This window comes from Haliotis cracherodii, unplaced genomic scaffold (genome assembly GCF_022045235.1).
Source record: "Haliotis cracherodii isolate W230 unplaced genomic scaffold, xgHalCrac1.p SCAF_24, whole genome shotgun sequence".
Taxonomy (NCBI): Eukaryota; Metazoa; Mollusca; class Gastropoda; order Lepetellida; family Haliotidae; genus Haliotis; species Haliotis cracherodii.
In genome coordinates, this window is record NW_027266280.1 from 1,537,216 (window position 1) to 1,563,048 (window position 25,833).

At 41.5% G+C, this 25,833-nt stretch overlaps 3 protein-coding genes across 3 annotated transcripts; 1 reads left to right on the forward strand and 2 right to left on the reverse strand.

Annotated features, from left to right (window-relative positions):
• The first annotated feature begins 6,572 nt into the window (after positions 1-6,572).
• Positions 6,573-7,328, forward strand: LOC139472493 (uncharacterized). Its single transcript, XM_071254969.1, has one exon. The coding sequence runs from the start codon at positions 6,647-6,649 to the stop codon at positions 7,283-7,285; it is 639 nt and encodes a 212-aa protein (XP_071111070.1). The 5' UTR covers positions 6,573-6,646; the 3' UTR covers positions 7,286-7,328.
• Positions 7,329-12,900: 5,572 nt separating this feature from the next.
• On the reverse strand, positions 12,901-13,656 carry LOC139472494 (uncharacterized). Its single transcript, XM_071254971.1, has one exon. The coding sequence runs from the start codon at positions 13,580-13,582 to the stop codon at positions 12,944-12,946; it is 639 nt and encodes a 212-aa protein (XP_071111072.1). The 5' UTR covers positions 13,583-13,656; the 3' UTR covers positions 12,901-12,943.
• A 6,583-nt stretch (positions 13,657-20,239) lies between these two features.
• Positions 20,240-20,809, reverse strand: LOC139472555 (uncharacterized). Its single transcript, XM_071255026.1, has one exon. It carries the CDS (start codon positions 20,807-20,809, stop codon positions 20,240-20,242), a length of 570 nt encoding a protein of 189 aa, XP_071111127.1.
• Between the last annotated feature and the right edge of the window lie 5,024 nt (positions 20,810-25,833).

Here is a 25,833-nt window from a genome sequence, read left to right on the forward strand (position 1 = left end):
TCGTTGTGGTTCAGAACAACGCTATAGAATAACCACTATACAATAGCACAGTAGCCAGTCCCCTTCGTTGTGGTTCAGAACAACGCTATAGAATAACCACTATACAATAGCACAGTAGCCAGTCCCCTTCGTTGTGGTTCAGAACAACGCTATAGAATAACCACTATACAATAGCACAGTAGCCAGTCCCCTTCGTTGTGGTTCAGAACAACGCTATAGAATAACCACTATATAATAGCACAGTAGCCAGTCCCCTTCATTGTGGGACAGAACAACGCTATAGAAGAACCACTATACAATAGCACAGTAGCCAGTCCCCTTCGTTGTGGTTCAGAACAACGCTATAGAAGAACCACCATAAAATAGCACAGTAGCCAGCCACTTCATTGTGTGACCCAACACGGCTATAGAAGAACCACTTTCAGATAGCACAGTCGCCAGCCCCCTTCATTGTGGGACAGAACAACGCTATAGAATAACCACTATACAATAGCACAGTAGCCAGCCACTTCATTGTGTGACCCAACACGGCTATAGAAGAACCACTTTCAGATAGCACAGTAGCCAACCCCCATCGTTGTGGGACAGAACAACGCTATAGAACAACCACCATAAAATAGCACAGTAGCCAGCCACTTCATTGTGTGACCCAACACGGCTATAGAAGAACCACTTTCAGATAGCACAGTAGCCAGCTCCCTTCATTGTGTTACCGAACAACACTGTAGAATAACCACTATACAGTAGCAGAGTAGCCAGCCCCCTTCATTGTGGGACCGAACAACACTGTAGAACAACCACTATACAATAGCACAGTAGCCAGCCCCCTTCATTGTGTGACCCAACAAGGCTATAGAAGAACCACCATAAAATAGCACAGTAGCCAGCCACTTCATTGTGGGACAGAACAACGCCATAGAACAACCACCATAAAATAGCACAGTAGCCAGACCGTTCATTGTGTGACCCAACAAGGCTATAGAAGAACCACTATCAAATAGCACAGTAGCCAGCTCCCTTCATTGTGGGACAGAACAAAGCTATTGCCACCTTCATTGTGTGACCCAACAACGCCATAGAACAACCGCGATAACATAGCACAGTAGCCAGCCCCCTTCATTGTTGGACAGAACAACGCCATAGAACAACCACCATAAAATAGCACTGTAGCCAGCCCCTTCATTGTTGGACAGAACAATGCTATAGAAGAACCACCATAAACTAATACAGTAGCCAGCCCCCTTCATTGTTGGACAGAACAACGCCATAGAACAACCACCATAAAATAGCACTGTAGCCAGCCACTTCATTGTGTGACCCAACAAGGCTATAGAAGAACCAATATCAAATAGCACAGTAACCAGCTCCCTTCATTGTGGGACAGAACAAAGCTATTGCCCCCTTCATTGTGTGACCCAACAACGCCATAGAACAACCGCGATAACATAGCACAGTAGCCAGCCCCCTTCATTGTTGGACAGAACAACGCTATAGAATAACCACTATACAATAGCACAGTAGCCAGTCCCCTTCATTGTTGGACAGAACAATGCTATAGAGCAACCTCTGGGTGGGTCAGTAGGTCAGTGTACGCGTCAGAGGTCTTCTAACATCAACACTAGGTCCGGTTTTGAAGCCTGATTCATGCAGAAGACTGACAATATTCACTTATTCGATACAGGCGAAGCTTGCATCTGACAAAGTATAATTTTCTGAAAAAGGCTGAATGCGCTCTGCAAGCAGATGGAATACAGGCCTGGTCCGTACGTGGAATCAGTCACATGTTCCTAAAAGGGCTTTGACTAAAACTGATGTACATGATTACAGATCGAGAGTTGCCTCCCTTAGCTGGCAGTATCCGCTGTTCGTTGGTTCGAATTTAGAAAAGTAGGGAAACTAATAATACCAGCACTTTTATCGATGGCTGGGCAGTGCATAGATCTTTTGGATTTGGTGACTTTAGATACTGATGGAAAGACAATCAACTCCAGTTGCATGTTATACAATTTGGTTACACTGTGTGATGAAATAAAGACGTTGTAACACTTTTGATACAATGTATACGTTTTTGAAACAGCGACGTCATCACAGTGCGGCACTGTGCGTATGCAGGCTGACTGACGTCCAGGCACTATGAGGGTTAAGACCGACATATTCCAGCTATATGACCGTGGTCTATAAATAATCAAATCTGGACCAGATAATCCAGTGACTGACATCATGAGCATCGATCTACGTAACTGGGATACGATGACATGCATTAGTAAAGTCAGTGAACCTGACCACCCGATCCCGTCAGTGGCTTCTTACGACACGAATATTTGCAAGCATGGGTTTATGAAGATGGAAAAGACATTCGCGCCAACAGGCAGGGGTAATTCACTTTCATCCGAAGGTGTACCAGTTCCAACCCGGAACTTCACGGGTATGTTCTTCCTAACATAAATAGAGATGGGGTTACTTGTATGATGGCGACTTCACATCTATTACGCATTTAGTGATGAAATAATAAAATTTGTAAATATATAATCTATACTTAACTCACGCGAAAAAAACATGTTTATTTATATATATTTGTCATATAACAGAAATTTCAGCACGGTTACAAACTGACCAAATTTAAGCCTTGGCTGTAACATATAGCTGTCATACTTAGCGAGACAGAACAACCGCTGCATGAACAACCGCTGCATGAAGAACGCCGAGGCACATGTAGGTCAGCTTGGACGTTAGAGATGTGCTTACGTTAAACAGAGATCCGGGTTCGAATCCTGACTCATTCTGGCTATTGACGTTATATATATCGCAGCTGCTTGTATTCACAATAGGTTTTCTATTAGCTTGTAAGGTACATCTCGTAATTAAGTGAAAATTTATCGGTCTGAATGGGGTATTCATGCTAAACTGAGGCATAGTATTCCAGTGGTCTAGCACTATAACATCAGCACTAGTCCGTACTGGTATAAATAATCTGGAAAGCGACGTTAACACTTTTATCTCACCTCATCTACATATAAAAATGAGGAAGTTTGAGGAAGTGTATAGACCCCCCCCACCCCCCACCCCACCCCCACCCCCCCCCCCACCCCACCCCACCCCTATAGGGTGTACAAAGTATGTGTATATGTATATATATGGTGTACAGAGTATGTGTATGTGTTTACATAGGGTGTACAAAGTATGTGTATGTGGTTATTTAGGGTGTACAGAGTATATGTATATGTGTATATAGGGTGTGCAGAGTATTTGTATGTGTTTATATAGGGTTACAGGGTATGTGTATATGTGTATATAGTGTGTACAGAGTATGTGTATATGTCAGCTTACATCACATCTAACGTCAACTAACATCACATCCACTGTCAGTTGACATCACATCTACCGTCAGTTGACATCACATCTACTTTCAGCTAACATCACATCTACTGTCAGCTAACATCACATCTACCGTCAGTTGACATCACATCCACCGTCAGCTGACATCACATCTACCGTCAGCTGACATCACATCTACCGTCAGTTGACATCACATCTACCGTCAGTTGACATCACATCTACTGTCAGCTAACATCACATCTACTGTCAGCTAACATCACATCTACCGTCAGTTGACATCACATGCACCGTCAGCTGACATCACATCTACCGTCAGCTGACATCACATCTACCGTCAGTTGACATCACATCTACCGTCAGCTGACATATCATCTACCCAAGCAGGAGAGAGAAAGCCTTCTGTTTCACTTTTCAGGCCAGCTGACTTATCCAAGCGAAGGACTCTTTGGCCACGTCAGCCAGCATTGCAGTAATAGTAACCGGATTTGTTGGTGTATATAAATGTATCACAAGTAACTGACAGATAGACCACTTCAATCAAACATCAAGCGTTTGCTTAACATCTGTGCAATTTCTACTAAAGTGTGCATTCTGTTTCACCAACTTTTTTCCATCATGATTTATGAGCTGTGTGTTCTGATGTGCGTAGGGATCCTCTCTGCGTCCGCTCTACCTGTCAACGACACTTGGAAACACGTGGTCAGACAACGTCGTAACGCTGCCAACTGTCAACCACCTCAAGATATCAACCAACTCTTCCAAAGTCTCAACGCCAACACCGACACCTCCATCTTTCTTCGTAACGCTCAGGGTGCCAGACCGGGGTCATATTTACACAACGAGCTGAACACCGACCAGGTGTTCGACAGTTCCCACCTCGGAGGCATCACCTGTCCCAGCAGCGTCAGTGACGACCCTCAGGACCCCCTGTGGTCTTCACGTATCGTACCCAGGTGGGGAATCGAACCTAAAGTATTAGATACGTAATGTCCTTCCATCACGAGCCAGTTGTGAGGTACTACAGTTTCTTTTGTCACTTTGAATAAATGTTGATTTCTAGACGAAAGCCTTCCTACTTCGTTCATGTTCAGTAGAAGATATGAGAGTACCCATTCATTACTCGGACTTTATGTGATTGAATGATTGATAGGATTTGATTAATTGATAAGATTTGATTGATTGATAGGACTTGACTGATTGATAGAACTTGACTGATTGATAGGACTTGATTGACTGATTGATAAGACTTGATTGATAAGACTTGATTGATTGATTTATTGATTGATTGATTGAAATGTTTTTGATACGGGTATCACAACTGTGTTTGGACATTAAAGTTGGAATGTCTCGGCGACTGTTTACAGACGAGCAACTTTTTGTAATACTTCATTGTGTGACCCAACAACGCCATAGAAGAAGCACTATCTAATTGCACAGTAGCCAGCCTGTCCACGATTTGACCCAACAACGTTATAGAGGAACTACTATCAGTAGCCAGCCACCTTCATTGTGGGACAGAGCAACGCTATAGAGGAACTACTATCAAATAGCACAGTAGCCAGCCCCCTTCATTGTGGGGCCCTACAACGCTATAGAACAACCACTATATAATAGCACAGTAGCCAGCCCCCTTCATTGTGTGACCAAACAACACTATAGAACAACCACTATATAATAGCACAGTAGCCAGCCCCCTTCATTGTGTGACCAAACAACACTATAGAACAACCACTATATAATAGCACAGTAGCCAGCCCCCTTCATTGTTGGACAGAACAATGCTATAGAACAACCACTATATAATAGCACAGTAGCCAGCCCCCTTCATTGTGTGACCAAACAACACTATAGAACAACCACTATATAATAGCACAGTAGCCAGCCCCCTTCATTGTTGGACAGAACAATGCTATAGAACAACCACTATATAATAGCACAGTAGCCAGCCCCCTTCATTGTTGGACAGAACAATGCTATAGAACAACCACTATACAATAGCACAGTAGCCAGCCCCCTTCATTGTGTGACCAAACAACACTATAGAACAACCACTATATAATAGCACAGTAGCCAGCCCCCTTCATTGTTGGACAGAACGATGCTATAGAACAACCACTATATAATAGCACAGTAGCCAGTCCCCTTCATTGTTGGACAGAACGATGCTATAGAACAACCTCTGGGTGGGTCAGTAGGTCAGTGTACGCGTCAGAGGTCTTCTTACATCAACACTAGGTCCGGTTTTGAAGCCTGATTCATGCAGAAGACTGACAATATTCACTTATTCGATACAGGCGAAGCTTGCATCTGACAAAGTATAATTTTCTGAAAAAGGCTGAATGCGCTCTGCAAGCTGATGGAAAACAGGCCTTGTCCGTATGTGGAATCAGTCACATGTTCCCAAAAGGGCTCTGACTAAAACTGGTCTTCATGATTACAGATCGAGAGTTGCCTCCCTTAGCTGGCAGTATCCGCTGTTCGTTGGTTCGAATCCAAGATTCGCCCAGAAATATCCTCCCTGGTCTGTCAGCACCAGACCCAGGCTCGTACAGTACACAGTTACAACCTGCGTCACTCACACGAGAAAATCAACAACCAATCACATGATCGGCCAAAAGGCACGGATATTTGTTTCCGGGTGCTTAATTGTGAGGGCACTTCGTTATAACACTTGTCAGAAAATATCTGATGAAATGTTGTCAAATACAAAGATAGGAAAATATGGAGGATAATCCGAAACTACATCACTATACGTACATGTACATCCTCAACAAACATAAAATATGACTACAACAATCAGCGTTATAACGAAGTACACATGTGCACTTCAAGACGAGCGTGTCAGTTTCATTCAGAATACGGATTTCTTAACATAGTCAGCAAACACAAATGCTTATATGTACAGAGGGTTGATGTTTTTGTGACTTCGTTAATGAATATTCCCAATACTGATCGTCATTGACAAATTCCTCCATCCGTCCACGCGTTCGTGGGTTTCTAATCAACTTTCCATGGGATTATTTGAGATGATGGTCTTGCTACAAAGTATCTTCATGCCTGGGCAACCAAGAGGAACAATAACGGAAATACATCAGTGAGTAGCTACCTCATCCCACATGTTACGCTGAAAGTGCGACAAATGTATATTTAGCCGAGGGACACCCCACCGGATTTGTTAGTGTATATAATGTGCCATCACTTGTTGACAGACAGACCACACTCCACCGTCAGGCAAAACATCAAACGTTTGCTGTTCACAGATCATTTCCCACTTCAGTGAAAGTTTAAGTTAAAGTACTCGATTTCCAACATGATTTATGAGCTGTGTGTTCTGATCTGCGTAGGGATCCTCTCTGCGTCCGCTCTTCCTGTCAACGACGCCTGGAAACACGTGGTCAGACAACGTCGTAACGCTGCCAACTGTCAACCACCTCAAGATATCAACCAACTCTTCCAAAGTCTCAACGCCAACACCGACACCTCCATCTTTCTTCGTAACGCTCAGGGTGCCAGACCGGGGTCATATTTACACAGCGAGCTGAACACCGACCAGGTGTTCGACAGTTCCCACCTCGGAGGCATCACCTGTCCCAGCAGCGTCAGTGACGACCCTCAGGACCCCCTGTGGATGAGGTCCCTCTGTCCCTGGTACTACAACGTCACCGATCTGCCCGCCGGTCACTACCCAAGTGCCATCCCCCAGGCCGTGTGTAAGTGTGACAAATGCGTTGACAATAACCAAAACCAGTGCGAGAGAGTTTCCACTCAAATCCGAGTTTTAGAAGAAACTGGCTGTGAAAATGGTTTCTTTATCTACAAGCCCAAAATCGTCACCCATTTCGTTGGGTGCACTTGTGCCAAACGCCGCACACCAAAAGTAGGTTCGAACACCGCCCCAACAGCATCAGACAGTGAAAACAGTTGTGGGGATTATGGATGTGCCCCCTAAACGAGAGACTCGTAGACGATGTCGCCAATTGATGGTGTCATTTTCCAATGGACTTTTTCCAGTGAGGAAATACCGTGTTAGTCAGTGTCTGACAACTATCCCGTTTAGGTAGAAAGGTTTTCTACAAAAGCTGCATTTCCGTCCATGTATGGAATGCCTTATTTCTTCATACATCACCACGACATTAATTCAGTCCATTTCATTTATTTATTGTATGTCTTAATTTATTAGAAATGTGTGTATTTTGAATATTTACAATTATGCATTTATTGCAATGTGTTTATTGTGATATTTATTGTTTACAACGCATCAAGTTGAATGTTGAACTAATATCACCACACATTAATTAAATCCATTTCTATTTACATATTCATAAATTATTGTGTATGTTATACTTATTGTGAATGTGTGGATTTCTACAGTGATGCATTTATTGCATTATTATTATGATATTATATTGTTTTTACAACGCATCAGCTTAAAACTTGGACCGATGTCTGTATGAATGTTTGTTTATTGCTCAAACACATGTTCATTCCATTCACCCAATTTATATACGTTTAGGTTGTTATTTTTATTGTTGACATGTTGAATAAATATTGTTTTCTAAGAGAGAGTTTTTCCTTCTCCGCCACTGTCCGGTAGAGGATCCAAGAATTCTGTTAGTATATAGGAGACTTCCATCAGCCACTAACCACATACAAATATACCATTGCCAAGTCGATGTCTTTCCAAACTGACGCCATTTTTATTTATGTGACGTCACATACTCGACGCGTCACTACAGATAGCAGTAGAGCATCGTACATGTCAATATACCATTGCCAAGTCGATGTCTTTCCAAACTGACGCCATTTTTATTTATGTGACGTCACATTCTCGACGCGTCACTACAGATAGCAGTAGAGCATCGTACATGTCTCACAGGAAGGATGTACGGGTTGTTAATATATAAATATAATGGGTTGGTTTTTCGGCAGGATAAAGCCAACGGATAAAAACGATATCGGTTGGGGTCATATGCAAATATCACAGAGCAAGTAGGGACTACTTTCAGTGTTGATAAACAAACATGGCGTCGCCCTTGTCATTCGGCAATCGACTCAGAATTAACCGTCGGCAATCTGGAGACACTACTGGGATAATTGCTATCATTGTCAAGGGAATAGTCTAATATACTGAATAACAGTGTCTAACTGTGACGTAGCTTAGACATTTTGTGTTTTGGCTGCTTTGGAGATATAAATTGCGAACACAATTTAACGAGGACACGAGCCAAGCGGGATCAGTCTCAATATCTGTTCTTGTAGACCTCTACGACTTAGAACCTTTTCCCAATTTAACCAAAAAGCTGGATTTGGCCGAAATATGTTCGAATTGTCTGTACATCTGACTTTGAACATTGTAACGTTATGACAGGACAAGCAGACTCGTAACAAACGTGACGTCTCATAGACCAGGGTTAGAATATTTTCCCTTTGATAAAGGACAGTTATCCTTGCGGGCGGGCCAATGGATTGCCGCGAAAGGCAAGTAGAAACAACATATGTAGGCAATTGTTACTTTGCCTGTGTATAGGTTAGACCACGAGGACCCAGTGTCTAATCGTTGAAATGGTTATTTAAACCACCTGGTTTAATCAACCATTTCAACGATTAGACACTGGGGTCCGAGTGGTCTAACATATTTAAACCATATCCAACATTTATGGCACCTAAAATTCTTAAGAAACATTGTTTTGTTTAAGATATTTTGAAGATATTCAGGAACTCTATGCTCAGCTGTGAGAACACTGTGTGAGTCGGCCCTGCGTGAAGCACGTGAAATGTGTTCCCCGAGCCTTTTGCACGTGCCACTCGCACTTTGCCGATTTGGGTTATGAAATGCATGTCACGGGGCAGGTATACCATTCATTTTGGACCAACTCGAGCACATTTATCAATCAACTAAATAGTACTTGCCCATGTTGATGGGCCTATTATGAGTAAATGTAGCCCTGATCAAGATAATAGTAAATTTTTTTCTATCTGTTCGTTTCGTTGAACGAAAAGCTACAAAATCACAAGTACTGTACAAATACTAGAATGCATAGAGTAACATATTGTATAAAAGTTGCATAAAACACATATCGCAATTCATAAAGGAATAAGCAATTGGTACTGATGTAAGTAAATATCTAGTTGTTAATTTCATACCCTATCTCCCATGTCGCCGTGGCAGAAGACTACATTCGTTAGCCTTCAGTGCGGACTTCTCGGGTTCGAATCCCGCTGGTGACAAACGTTTTTCATAAAATTGTTCTATCATCAAGACAAAAGATAGAGGAAAAAAGAAGTTCCGTCATTGCCAAGTGGTGTTCAACTAACAATTCAGTTAGTTAAACCTCGGTCAAAGACAAAGCAGCCATTGTTCAAATATTGTTACGCCACTGTCTGAGAAACACGTTTCAGTTGGAACAATATTGACTGTTATAACTGTCCGACTAAAGAATAACCGACCTTGTGACGTACTCTATACATGTATTAGCGAGTCTGACCACCCGATCCCGTTAGTCGACAAGCAGGGTCGCCTTTTACATGTGTTGCTGAACACCTATTCAAACCCGGATCTTCACGGGTTGAAAACGCAGATTGTTTTATTGTGAAGTAAAACATACTCCAATGCATTTTTTCAGTGAACAGTTGAACCTTTTTTATATAAATGTACGCGAAAGATTTCATAATATTCTATAAATAACAAGAACTACCGCAATGTTTTATAACAACAAAACTCCACCGACAAATCCATGAATTTCAATAACTGTGAGTCATACAAGTGTCTGTTCACCCTTCAAGTAATCACACTGAGATTCTGTCAGCGGTCCGAAGACAAATGGAGAACCTCACCCAAATGTATTTTGACATCAACAAAAGCCGATAAATACAGGTTGTCTCGCGAGTGCGTTTTGGGATGGTAAAAATCCTGTATTAGTAAAAAAACAGTGTATTTAGCGAGCCTTGGGCTAATACAGGATATTTACCATCCCAAAACACACAAGGGTGATAATGTCTTTCCTAAATTCTGTGAGCGAAAAATGTTCTCATCTCCCACAAACATTACCTAACCATTGCAAGTTTTCCTGGAATATGCGCATTAATACATGTATAGAGTACGTCACAAGGTCGGTTATTCTTTAGTCGGACAGTTATAACAGTCAATATTGTTCCAACTGAAACGTGTTTCTCAGACAGTGGCGTAACAATATTTGAACAATGGCTGCTTTGTCTTTGACCGAGGTTTAACTAACTGAATTGTTAGTTGAACACCACTTGGCAATGACGGAACTTCTTTTTTCCTCTATCTTTTGTCTTGATGATAGAACAATTTTATGAAAAACGTTTGTCACCAGCGGGATTCGAACCCGAGAAGTCCGCACTGAAGGCTAACGAATGTAGTCTTCTGCCACGGCGACATGGGAGATAGGGTATGAAATTAACAACTAGATATTTACTTACATCAGTACCAATTGCTTATTCCTTTATGAATTGCGATATGTGTTTTATGCAACTTTTATACAATATGTTACTCTATGCATTCTAGTATTTGTACAGTACTTGTGATTTTGTAGCTTTTCGTTCAACGAAACGAACAGATAGAAAAAAATTTACTATTATCTTGATCAGGGCTACATTTACTCATAATAGGCCCATCAACATGGGCAAGTACTATTTAGTTGATTGATAAATGTGCTCGAGTTGGTCCAAAATGAATGGTATACCTGCCCCGTGACATGCATTTCATAACCCAAATCGGCAAAGTGCGAGTGGCACGTGCAAAAGGCTCGGGGAACACATTTCACGTGCTTCACGCAGGGCCGACTCACACAGTGTTCTCACAGCTGAGCATAGAGTTCCTGAATATCTTCAAAATATCTTAAACAAAACAATGTTTCTTAAGAATTTTAGGTGCCATAAATGTTGGATATGGTTTAAATATGTTAGACCACTCGGACCCCAGTGTCTAATCGTTGAAATGGTTGATTAAACCAGGTGGTTTAAATAACCATTTCAACGATTAGACACTGGGTCCTCGTGGTCTAACCTATACACAGGCAAAGTAACAATTGCCTACATATGTTGTTTCTACTTGCCTTTCGCGGCAATCCATTGGCCCGCCCGCAAGGATAACTGTCCTTTATCAAAGGGAAAATATTCTAACCCTGGTCTATGAGACGTCACGTTTGTTACGAGTCTGCTTGTCCTGTCATAACGTTACAATGTTCAAAGTCAGATGTACAGACAATTCGAACATATTTCGGCCAAATCCAGCTTTTTGGTTAAATTGGGAAAAGGTTCTAAGTCGTAGAGGTCTACAAGAACAGATATTGAGACTGATCCCGCTTGGCTCGTGTCCTCGTTAAATTGTGTTCGCAATTTATATCTCCAAAGCAGCCAAAACACAAAATGTCTAAGCTACGTCACAGTTAGACACTGTTATTCAGTATATTAGACTATTCCCTTGACAATGATAGCAATTATCCCAGTAGTGTCTCCAGATTGCCGACGGTTAATTCTGAGTCGATTGCCGAATGACAAGGGCGACGCCATGTTTGTTTATCAACACTGAAAGTAGTCCCTACTTGCTCTGTGATATTTGCATATGACCCCAACCGATATCGTTTTTATCCGTTGGCTTTATCCTGCCGAAAAACCAACCCATTATATTTATATATTAACAACCCGTACATCCTTCCTGTGAGACATGTACGATGCTCTACTGCTATCTGTAGTGACGCGTCGAGAATGTGACGTCACATAAATAAAAATGGCGTCAGTTTGGAAAGACATCGACTTGGCAATGGTATATTGACATGTACGATGCTCTACTGCTATCTGTAGTGACGCGTCGAGTATGTGACGTCACATAAATAAAAATGGCGTCAGTTTGGAAAGACATCGACTTGGCAATGGTATATTTGTATGTGGTTAGTGGCTGATGGAAGTCTCCTATATACTAACAGAATTCTTGGATCCTCTACCGGACAGTGGCGGAGAAGGAAAAACTCTCTCTTAGAAAACAATATTTATTCAACATGTCAACAATAAAAATAACAACCTAAACGTATATAAATTGGGTGAATGGAATGAACATGTGTTTGAGCAATAAACAAACATTCATACAGACATCGGTCCAAGTTTTAAGCTGATGCGTTGTAAAAACAATATAATATCATAATAATAATGCAATAAATGCATCACTGTAGAAATCCACACATTCACAATAAGTATAACATACACAATAATTTATGAATATGTAAATAGAAATGGATTTAATTAATGTGTGGTGATATTAGTTCAACATTCAACTTGATGCGTTGTAAACAATAAATATCACAATAAACACATTGCAATAAATGCATAATTGTAAATATTCAAAATACACACATTTCTAATAAATTAAGACATACAATAAATAAATGAAATGGACTGAATTAATGTCGTGGTGATGTATGAAGAAATAAGGCATTCCATACATGGACGGAAATGCAGCTTTTGTAGAAAACCTTTCTACCTAAACGGGATAGTTGTCAGACACTGACTAACACGGTATTTCCTCACTGGAAAAAGTCCATTGGAAAATGACACCATCAATTGGCGACATCGTCTACGAGTCTCTCGTTTAGGGGGCACATCCATAATCCCCACAACTGTTTTCACTGTCTGATGCTGTTGGGGCGGTGTTCGAACCTACTTTTGGTGTGCGGCGTTTGGCACAAGTGCACCCAACGAAATGGGTGACGATTTTGGGCTTGTAGATAAAGAAACCATTTTCACAGCCAGTTTCTTCTAAAACTCGGATTTGAGTGGAAACTCTCTCGCACTGGTTTTGGTTATTGTCAACGCATTTGTCACACTTACACACGGCCTGGGGGATGGCACTTGGGTAGTGACCGGCGGGCAGATCGGTGACGTTGTAGTACCAGGGACAGAGGGACCTCATCCACAGGGGGTCCTGAGGGTCGTCACTGACGCTGCTGGGACAGGTGATGCCTCCGAGGTGGGAACTGTCGAACACCTGGTCGGTGTTCAGCTCGCTGTGTAAATATGACCCCGGTCTGGCACCCTGAGCGTTACGAAGAAAGATGGAGGTGTCGGTGTTGGCGTTGAGACTTTGGAAGAGTTGGTTGATATCTTGAGGTGGTTGACAGTTGGCAGCGTTACGACGTTGTCTGACCACGTGTTTCCAGGCGTCGTTGACAGGAAGAGCGGACGCAGAGAGGATCCCTACGCAGATCAGAACACACAGCTCATAAATCATGTTGGAAATCGAGTACTTTAACTTAAACTTTCACTGAAGTGGGAAATGATCTGTGAACAGCAAACGTTTGATGTTTTGCCTGACGGTGGAGTGTGGTCTGTCTGTCAACAAGTGATGGCACATTATATACACTAACAAATCCGGTGGGGTGTCCCTCGGCTAAATATACATTTGTCGCACTTTCAGCGTAACATGTGGGATGAGGTAGCTACTCACTGATGTATTTCCGTTATTGTTCCTCTTGGTTGCCCAGGCATGAAGATACTTTGTAGCAAGACCATCATCTCAAATAATCCCATGGAAAGTTGATTAGAAACCCACGAACGCGTGGACGGATGGAGGAATTTGTCAATGACGATCAGTATTGGGAATATTCATTAACGAAGTCACAAAAACATCAACCCTCTGTACATATAAGCATTTGTGTTTGCTGACTATGTTAAGAAATCCGTATTCTGAATGAAACTGACACGCTCGTCTTGAAGTGCACATGTGTACTTCGTTATAACGCTGATTGTTGTAGTCATATTTTATGTTTGTTGAGGATGTACATGTACGTATAGTAATGTAGTTTCGGATTATCCTCCATATTTTCCTATCTTTGTATTTGACAACATTTCATCAGATATTTTCTGACAAGTGTTATAACGAAGTGCCCTCACAATTAAGCACCCGGAAACAAATATCCGTGCCTTTTGGCCGATCATGTGATTGGTTGTTGATTTTCTCGTGTGAGTGACGCAGGTTGTAACTGTGTACTGTACGAGCCTGGGTCTGGTGCTGACAGACCAGGGAGGATATTTCTGGGCGAATCTTGGATTCGAACCAACGAACAGCGGATACTGCCAGCTAAGGGAGGCAACTCTCGATCTGTAATCATGAAGACCAGTTTTAGTCAGAGCCCTTTTGGGAACATGTGACTGATTCCACATACGGACAAGGCCTGTTTTCCATCAGCTTGCAGAGCGCATTCAGCCTTTTTCAGAAAATTATACTTTGTCAGATGCAAGCTTCGCCTGTATCGAATAAGTGAATATTGTCAGTCTTCTGCATGAATCAGGCTTCAAAACCGGACCTAGTGTTGATGTAAGAAGACCTCTGACGCGTACACTGACCTACTGACCCACCCAGAGGTTGTTCTATAGCATCGTTCTGTCCAACAATGAAGGGGACTGGCTACTGTGCTATTATATAGTGGTTGTTCTATAGCATCGTTCTGTCCAACAATGAAGGGGGCTGGCTACTGTGCTATTATATAGTGGTTGTTCTATAGTGTTGTTTGGTCACACAATGAAGGGGGCTGGCTACTGTGCTATTATATAGTGGTTGTTCTATAGCATTGTTCTGTCCAACAATGAAGGGGGCTGGCTACTGTGCTATTATATAGTGGTTGTTCTATAGCATTGTTCTGTCCAACAATGAAGGGGGCTGGCTACTGTGCTATTATATAGTGGTTGTTCTATAGTGTTGTTTGGTCACACAATGAAGGGGGCTGGCTACTGTGCTATTATATAGTGGTTGTTCTATAGCATTGTTCTGTCCAACAATGAAGGGGGCTGGCTACTGTGCTATTATATAGTGGTTGTTCTATAGTGTTGTTTGGTCACACAATGAAGGGGGCTGGCTACTGTGCTATTATATAGTGGTTGTTCTATAGTGTTGTTTGGTCACACAATGAAGGGGGCTGGCTACTGTGCTATTATATAGTGGTTGTTCTATAGCGTTGTAGGGCCCCACAATGAAGGGGGCTGGCTACTGTGCTATTTGATAGTAGTTCCTCTATAGCGTTGCTCTGTCCCACAATGAAGGTGGCTGGCTACTGATAGTAGTTCCTCTATAACGTTGTTGGGTCAAATCGTGGACAGGCTGGCTACTGTGCAATTAGATAGTGCTTCTTCTATGGCGTTGTTGGGTCACACAATGAAGTATTACAAAAAGTTGCTCGTCTGTAAACAGTCGCCGAGACATTCCAACTTTAATGTCCAAACACAGTTGTGATACCCGTATCAAAAACATTTCAATCAATCAATCAATCAATCAATCAATCAATCAATCAATTCTTATAAATCAAGTCTTATCAATCAAGTCTTATCAATCAAGTCTTATCAATCAGTCAATCAAGTCCTATCAATCAGTCAAGTTCTATCAATCAGTCAAGTCCTATCAATCAATCAAATCTTATCAATTAATCAAATCCTATCAATCAGTCAATCACATAAAGTCCGAGTAATGAATGGGTACTCTCATATCTTCTACTGAACATGAACGAAGTAGGAAGGCTTTCGTCTAGAAATCAACATTTATTCAAAGTGACAAAAGAAACTGTAGTACCTCACAACTGGCTCGTGATGGAAGGACATTACGTATCTAATACTTTAGGTTCGATTCCCCACCTGGGTACGATACGTGAAGACCACAGGGGGTCCTGAGGGTCGTCACTGACGCTGCTGGGACAGGTGATGCCTCCGAGGTGGGAACTGTCGAACACCTGGTCGGTGTTCAGCTCGTTGTGTAAATATGACCCCGGTCTGGCACCCTGAGCGTTACGAAGAAAGATGGAGGTGTCGGTGTTGGCGTTGAGACTTTGGAAGAGTTGGTTGATATCTTGAGGTGGTTGACAGTTGGCAGCGTTACGACGTTGTCTGACCACGTGTTTCCAAGTGTCGTTGACAGGTAGAGCGGACGCAGAGAGGATCCCTACGCACATCAGAACACACAGCTCATAAATCATGATGGAAAAAAGTTGGTGAAACAGAATGCACACTTTAGTAGAAATTGCACAGATGTTAAGCAAACGCTTGATGTTTGATTGAAGTGGTCTATCTGTCAGTTACTTGTGATACATTTATATACACCAACAAATCCGGTTACTATTACTGCAATGCTGGCTGACGTGGCCAAAGAGTCCTTCGCTTGGATAAGTCAGCTGGCCTGAAAAGTGAAACAGAAGGCTTTCTCTCTCCTGCTTGGGTAGATGATATGTCAGCTGACGGTAGATGTGATGTCAACTGACGGTAGATGTGATGTCAACTGACTGTAGATGTGATGTCAACTGACGGTAGATGTGATGTCAACTGACGGTAGATGTGATGTCAGCTGACGGTAGATGTGATGTCAGCTGACGGTGGATGTGATGTCAACTGACGGTAGATGTGATGTTAGCTGACAGTAGATGTGATGTTAGCTGACAGTAGATGTGATGTCAGCTGACGGTGGATGTGATGTCAACTGACGGTAGATGTGATGTTAGCTGACAGTAGATGTGATGTTAGCTGACAGTAGATGTGATGTCAGCTGACGGTAGATGTGATGTCAACTGACGGTAGATGTGATGTCAACTGACTGTAGATGTGATGTCAACTGACGGTAGATGTGATGTCAACTGACGGTAGATGTGATGTCAGCTGACGGTAGATGTGATGTCAGCTGACGGTGGATGTGATGTCAACTGACGGTAGATGTGATGTTAGCTGACAGTAGATGTGATGTTAGCTGACAGTAGATGTGATGTCAACTGACGGTAGATGTGATGTCAACTGACGGTAGATGTGATGTCAGCTGACGGTAGATGTGATGTCAGCTGACGGTGGATGTGATGTCAACTGACGGTAGATGTGATGTTAGCTGACAGTAGATGTGATGTTAGCTGACAGTAGATGTGATGTCAACTGACGGTAGATGTGATGTCAACTGACGGTGGATGTGATGTTAGTTGACGTTAGATGTGATGTAAGCTGACATATACACATACTCTGTACACCCTATATACACATATACACATACCCTGTAACCCTATATAAACACATACAAATACTCTGCACACCCTATATACACATATACATATACTCTGTACACCCTAAATAACCACATACACATACTTTGTACACCCTATGTAAACACATACACATACTCTGTACACCATATATATACATATACACATACTTTGTACACCCTATAGGGGTGGGGGGGGTGGGGGGGTGGGGGTCTATACACTTCCTCAAACTTCCTCATTTTTATATGTAGATGAGGTGAGATAAAAGTGTTAACGTCGCTTTCCAGATTATTTATACCAGTACGGACTAGTGCTGATGTTATAGTGCTAGACCACTGGAATACTATGCCTCAGTTTAGCATGAATACCCCATTCAGACCGATAAATTTTCACTTAATTACGAGATGTACCTTACAAGCTAATAGAAAACCTATTGTGAATACAAGCAGCTGCGATATATATAACGTCAATAGCCAGAATGAGTCAGGATTCGAACCCGGATCTCTGTTTAACGTAAGCACATCTCTGACGTCCAAGCTGACCTACATGTGCCTCGGCGTTCTTCATGCAGCGGTTGTTCATGCAGCGGTTGTTCTGTCTCGCTAAGTATGACAGCTATATGTTACAGCCAAGGCTTAAATTTGGTCAGTTTGTAACCGTGCTGAAATTTCTGTTATATGACAAATATATATAAATAAACATGTTTTTTTCGCGTGAGTTAAGTATAGATTATATATTTACAAATTTTATTATTTCATCACTAAATGCGTAATAGATGTGAAGTCGCCATCATACAAGTAACCCCATCTCTATTTATGTTAGGAAGAACATACCCGTGAAGTTCCGGGTTGGAACTGGTACACCTTCGGATGAAAGTGAATTACCCCTGCCTGTTGGCGCGAATGTCTTTTCCATCTTCATAAACCCATGCTTGCAAATATTCGTGTCGTAAGAAGCCACTGACGGGATCGGGTGGTCAGGTTCACTGACTTTACTAATGCATGTCATCGTATCCCAGTTACGTAGATCGATGCTCATGATGTCAGTCACTGGATTATCTGGTCCAGATTTGATTATTTATAGACCACGGTCATATAGCTGGAATATGTCGGTCTTAACCCTCATGGTGCCTGGACGTCAGTCAGCCTGCATACGCACAGTGCCGCACTGTGATGACGTCGCTGTTTCAAAAACGTATACATTGTATCAAAAGTGTTACAACGTCTTTATTTCATCACACAGTGTAACCAAATTGTATATCATGCAACTGGAGTTGATTGTCTTTCCATCAGTATCTAAAGTCACCAAATCCAAAAGATCTATGCACTGCCCAGCCATCGATAAAAGTGCTGGTATTATAAGTTTCCCTACTTTTCTACATTAATCGTGACATGGAAGCACCCGCGTATGGCAAGCAAAGTCAAGTAAGCGCCCTTGTTTGAAATCTAAATGTCCGATAATTCATATCATTGGCAAGTACATGTCCTAACAGTGATAGACATATGACATTTATGTTGAAGTACACATTCACTGAGAATTTTCCGTGAGTTATATTTACCGATAAAAAATCCCGATGAAATTGTGCGTGTTTTTGACGTCAAAACAAAATTCATACGCAGACTGTTTCAAAGATTATGTCACAATACGAATGACAGTTTGGAATTTATATCTTGAAGAAATCCCGGTTACGTCCATGTATGTTTCAGTGACCGTGCTCTTTTATTAGTGATAAAAACAACTTCGGGGTAATTGACATCGTACATTTTCAAAGGACAACATGTGAAAGATCGCTAAACAGCCCTAACAATACTCAAATTGACATCGCTCAATATCGGGCATCATTATTATTTCTTAATAATTAATAAGATTACACTAACGTTATACCACCAAAGAGTAAGTACATGTAGATTCAATCAAAATTGTTGAAACGTTTTCATGGGCAGCAAATCTATTCAACAAACCTATTTTCGGGCCTCGGGCGCCATATGTCATTGTTTCACTATGACCACCAGAAAACATACATCCTCGTCTCAGCTAGTATTTCTCAGCTAGTATTTATCAACATTCACAGTTTAAAAAGGGCATTTTCTCGGGACCATATATGGTCCCTTGGCACTAAGCGGATGTGAAAATTGAGAACAGTTTTAACACATGTGGTAAAACACGCTATCATCTGATCGCCACCTCATACCACGCCTCTTTCAAGCAGCATAGGCTACTAGGGACCCATTCTAAACATCCGTATCAAACATTGTCATGACTAGCCGGTGCAATAATATATCTTGTCATAAAACGGAGATCAGCTAGCTAGATTTAATAACTAATGACACAGTCAATGATTGCATCTTTACTCTGAGGTTAGGTAATCCTGTGTGACAATTGGCCCGTGGCGTGACCTCTACGCGTATGCACAAATCTATTGTGACGTGACAAGTATATGACGTCACATCAATCATAATGACGTCAGAATAGTCTTAGGCCCTCTACCGGACAGTGGCGGAGAAGGAAAAACTTTCTTTCAGAAAACAATATTTATTCAACACGTCAACAATAAAAGCAACAACCTAAATGTATATAAGTAGGGTGAATGGAATGACACTGAGTGTCTGGTGCTGACATTGAAGAAAATTACATGTATTTCAGCAATAAACAAACATTCATACATACATCGGTCCAAGTTTCAACTTGAGGCACACACACACACACACACACACACACACACACACACACACACACATATGCAGCTTTTGAACAACACATTTCTACCTAAACGGGATAGTTGTCATCAATTGGCGACATCGTCTACGAGTCTCTCGTTTAGGGGGCACATCCATATTCCCCACAACTGCTTTCACTGTCTGATGCTGTTCGGGCAGTGTTCGAGCCTACTTAGGGGGACGGCGTTTGGCACAAGTGCACCCAACGAAATGGGTGACGATTTTGGGCTTGTAGATAAAGAAACCATTTTCACAGCCAGTTTCTTCTAAAACTCGGATTTGAGTGGAAACTCTCTCGCACTGGTTTTGGTTATTGTCAACGCATTTGTCACACTTACACACGGCCTGGGGGATGGCACTTGGGTAGTGACCGGCGGGCAGATCGGTGACATTGTAGTACCAGGGACAGAGGGACCTCATCCACAGGGGGTCCTGAGGGTCGTCATTGACGCTGCTGGGACAGGTGATGCCTCCGAGGTGGGAACTGTCGAACACCTGGTCGGTGTTCAGCTCGCTGTGTAAATATGACCCCGGTCTGGCACCCTGAGCGTTACGAAGAAAGATGGAGGTGTCGGTGTTGGCGTTGAGACTTTGGAAGAGTTGGTTGATATCGTGTGGTGGTTGACATTTGGCAGCGTTACGACGTTGTCTGACCACGTGTTTCCAGGTGTCGTTGACAGGTAGAGCGGACGCAGAGAGGATCTCTACGCAGATCAGAACACACAGCTTATAAATCATGTTGGAAATCGAGTTTGGAAAGTAAGATTTTTAGCAAAATTTGATAAAGCAAACACTTGATGTATAAGATCAAAGATGCTCTGGCAACGGTCCGAGGTGTGTTATATATACAATTCCGTGGGGCTTCCCCAGCATATTACAGCGGGCATGCTAGAACTGTAATATGTGGGGGGGCGTGATGGGTTTCCGACACACGTCCCCTCAGACAAACGGGACGGAAATTCACATTGCATGGCGGAATTTCTCAACGCGGATTTGTATCGGATATCTTTAAGATGTTCATTCGCGATTAGCAAGAAGCTGAAGTATGATGATGCTACTGTTGCTACTTTTTTTGCACTTTACCTTAGTGTAAATATTAATTACAATTTGCTCTGACACGTTTTTCTTACCAGCTGCGACCTGTTTGTGTAAAAAATAACAGACAAACACGCAACCTTTACAGTGCTTTCATTTAACTCATTTTAATGTCGATTACTTCAGCGAAAGGACCCGCGAAGATCCGGGGTAGAATAGGTCCTCAGCAACTCATGCCTGTCGTAAAAGGCGACTATGCATGTCGTAAGAGGTGACTAACGGGATCAGGTGGTCAGGCTCGCTCAATTGGTTGATGCATGTCATCAATCCCAATTGCGTGGATCGATGTTCATGGTGTCAATCACTGGATTATCTGGTCCAGACTCGATTATTTACAGACCGCCTTCATATTGCTGTAATATTGCTGAGTGTGGCGTTAAACAACAAACAAACAAACGTTTATCATTAAAGTACCGTTCCCCTCGCACTCGTCATGACATTTTTTAATCCGGGTTAGCGAGTAAAGGATATTGATGACACTGTGTTTGCGGGGACGCTCCCAGCCAGACGCGTGACTTCCGGCCAGGCTGCGTTCACTAAAATACAGAGAGAAGAGAGAGCAAAATAGATTACAGAATAATTATATACAAATTCAACACCTTAGTAACCATGTAACGCCCAGCCATAGGGCTTATGAGTCACGATGAAAACATGTAAAACATATCATTCATAAAAAGTATGAAGCTATAACAATTTCAGCACTATATCAGTTTTATTAAAGACAATTCATATAAAAGATAGTAATCGTTTATACATTACCAACAGGTTCTTAGGAAAACAATACTGCAAGTCGTCCGATTTCAATATAAAACATATCTTATCATCAAGGGTATAAATACTCTGGGAACATTTGAAGCTTCATCAAATAATTCATATCTTAAATCTTCATAAAAAGGACAACATATAAAAAAGTGCTTTTGATTGTACCCATGTTAGTAGGGAATCGAACCCGGGCCTTCGGCGTGACGAGCGTATTCTTTCGAGAATTAATCACATTAGCAATAAATATAATAAGACCTGCAGAAATTAATTCTGTGCATATGAGAGGAAATGTTTTGAGGAAAACATTAACAATTCAAAGGCCTTCTGGGATGTGATTAAAGTTTGACGGTCAGTACATTGCTCACAGGTGATACCATTCGTCACCACTCGCATGTTTCCGTAACCTACAACAAGCATTCGTCACCTCTTGCCCCTTTCCGTAACGTGCAAGAAGACTCGTCCCCCTATCGATGAATGTTATGTGCGAAAATACGACAAAACAATCAGACTGCGCGTATGACTTCAAGTACTTCGGTCAAAGAATCCCTCGGAAATATATTTTTTTTAACTTTACAGATGTCTTGCATCTAAAAATATACCTAACACACAGTTAAATGTTTTCAGTCATGCTGTATAATACCGTAAGTCCCCATTTGTTTTAAATAGCATCTGGAATATATCATATATATATATATATATATATATATATATATATATATATATATATATATATATATATATATATATATATATATATATATATATATATATATATATAAAATATACGAGTTTACAATTCTTCCAGCGATACCCGTTTGCGCTTACACGGAACCGAATCGCATAAAAAGGGCACGTGTCCGAATCGGCTTGTCCCGGAATGGGATGAGTTGGTCACGAATGAGGTAATACGAGATCGAATACGAGATTCTCTGGCTATTCCCCATGATATACCAAATGATTATACAAACACGATTACAGAAGATTATTCTCAATGTGCCCTCAGAAAACACGGACTATTAAAAAGGTTCCGTCATCTAAAATGCTACAAATTCCCTGGAATAGATTATACTTTCTGAATTCTTTGTACACTCGGCTGATATCCTTGTGCCTTATTTAGACTTGTTATTTTAGATGATGTTTGACATGTTCTCTTCGTATTTCAATTCCTCTTCTGTAGAAAAGTGATTCACATGATATGATGAGTACACGGGATAACCCTATTATCTTTAATAAAATATTTACTTTTATTATTGACAAACGACTTGCATTTTGGGCCGATATTACGGATGAAATTTCTTATTCTCAAGCTGGTTTTAGGAAACTGTTATGTAGTGTACAATGGAATGTTGAGAGTGTTATGTAGTGTACAATAGAATGTTGAAACTGTTATGTAGTGTACAATGGAATGTTGAAACTGTTATGTAGTGTACAATGGAATGTTGAGAGTGTTATGTAGTGTACAGTGGAATGTTGAAACTGTTATGTAGTGTACAATGGAATGTTGAAACTGTTATGTAGTGTACAGTGGAATGTTGAGAGTGTTATGTAGTGTACAATGGAATGTTGAGAGTGTTATGTAGTGTACAGTGGAATGTTGAAACTGTTATGTAGTGTACAATGGAATGTTGAGAGTGTTATGTAGTGTACAGTGGAATGTTGAAACTGTTATGTAGTGTACAATGGAATGTTGAAACTGTTATGTAGTGTACAGTTGAATGTTGAAACGTGTGTAAGATGTCATGAATACAAATATACACGGTGTGCTCCAAGGATGTATATTGAGGTCATTTTTCACAAACGATTAGAAATTCACAACAGTCACGCCAACAGTATTCATTTACATTCAGATGTACATCTTTACCTTCTACGTTTTGCAGATAAATGAGTGAGTGAGTGAGTTGGGTTTAACGCCATTTTTAACAATATTCCAGTTACATCTCACTGTGTCATCTAAATGAGGAAAGAAAACCCGAATGATGCAGGTCTCAGACGTTTACCGCTTCGGTGAAACCCACGAGCATGGGTATGGTGCTGACAAACCTAGAAATATAATCAGGGCAAACCGGGATTCGAACTCATAATCATAAGTTTCTGGCGTGCTGAAGATGATATGTTTTCAAGCACAGTTGGGGATTTGCAAAACCAAGGGGAAGTATTAGAAAATTTTCAACAAATGGAACCTCACTGTTATAAGGGTAAACGTGACATCATCGTGTTCAAAAAACAATTGTATATTGGCCAAAAAATGGAAAATTTAAAACTCTGAAAGTCCACACCCCCCTGTAAATACTTGGATTGTATTTCAGTGAACATCTCACAGGATCTATACCAACACCTAGTCCCAGCAATAAAGTTATATATGTATATATATCTACAAAATACAAAATAAAGTTGGGTTTAACGCTGATGTTAACAGTATTCCAGTTATATCGCGGCATTCAGCTTAATGTGGGAGGAAAGCCCGAAGAGATGCAGGTCTCAGATGTTTACCACTTCGGTGAAACCCACGAGCACGGGTATGGTGCTGATAAACCTAGAAACGTAATCGGGGCGAACCGGGATTCGAACCCACAATCATAGGTTTCTGGCGTGCCCAAGGGACGCAACTCTGCACAGCGAATCGCGGCGCCTTAGACGACTGGGCCACCCGTGCCCCCTGATGAGAAATGAAGTAGAATACCTCTACTTATATATTCACTCCTTAAAGTAATTAAATACTGGTTGAAACTCCTTAAAATGTCTTCATCGATACAAGACAATACTGGTATATTAAGGTGGCTTGAAGATCTGGGGTAGAATAGGTCTTCAAAAATCCATGCTTGCTTTTACAGGCAACTATGCTTGTCAAAAAAGGCGACTAATGGATCCCCACATGGCTACAATGTGTGAAGCCTATTTGCTGGTGTCCCCCCAGTCGTGATATTGCTGATATATTGCTGGAATATTGCTGAAAGCGATGTAAACCCTTACTCACTCACTCACTCATTCGAAAGAGCCAGTAGCGTTATTCTTTCTGAATCTACCCAGTGCGATTCATCAAACCAAACTTATTTATGTGTGTATTTTCTTTCTCCCAGGGGTAGAATAGGTCTTCAGCAACCCATGCATGCTGTTACAGGTTACTAAGCTTGTCGTAAGAGGCGACTAACGGGATCGGGTGGTCAGGCTCTTGACTTCTTGATTGATGCATGTCATCGTATCCCAGTTGCGTAGATCGATACTCATGATGCCAATCACTGGATTGTCTGGTCCAGATTCAATTGTTTTACAGGCCGCCGTCATATAGCTGGGATATTGTGGAGTGCAGTGTTTAACAACAAACAAACAAACAAATCCTATTGCTATCAGTCATTACATCAGCGTGTGTGAGGTGGCCCCGTGGGCAGTGGTCATGTGTAGCAGGAGGCAGTATCTGGGTTTAATTCCCAAATTCTCATAAAAATCATCTGAGGAAAATCATCGAATAAATATTTTATTGAAAAAGCAGGTGATATGATGATTACAATGGTGAAAATCACTGGAAACAAAAACAATGCAAAACAAACGAAATTAAATAAATGTTTGTCAATTATTACACCTACATGCACGTGGTTGACCACTACGGCTGCACCACCTGAGTGGGAAGGGCACCACAGACCTCGTGGAGAGCTGGGGAGTCATGGCAGGGAGGGACTGACCAACTGGACAGGGTAGGACGAACAAACAGGACCTCCACATGGATCACATGCATTGTATTCTGGGCTTTCGGCTGCTCGGTTTCAAAATGTTAGACAAAGGCAACACTTTATGTTTCACGGATTTATTCTTGCTTTTTAAAAAAAATAGCCATGTCAACCATTTATTTATTTATATGAAAGTCATCCTACCGTGGAATTAAATTTGCAGCTGGCTTCTTGAATCACTGA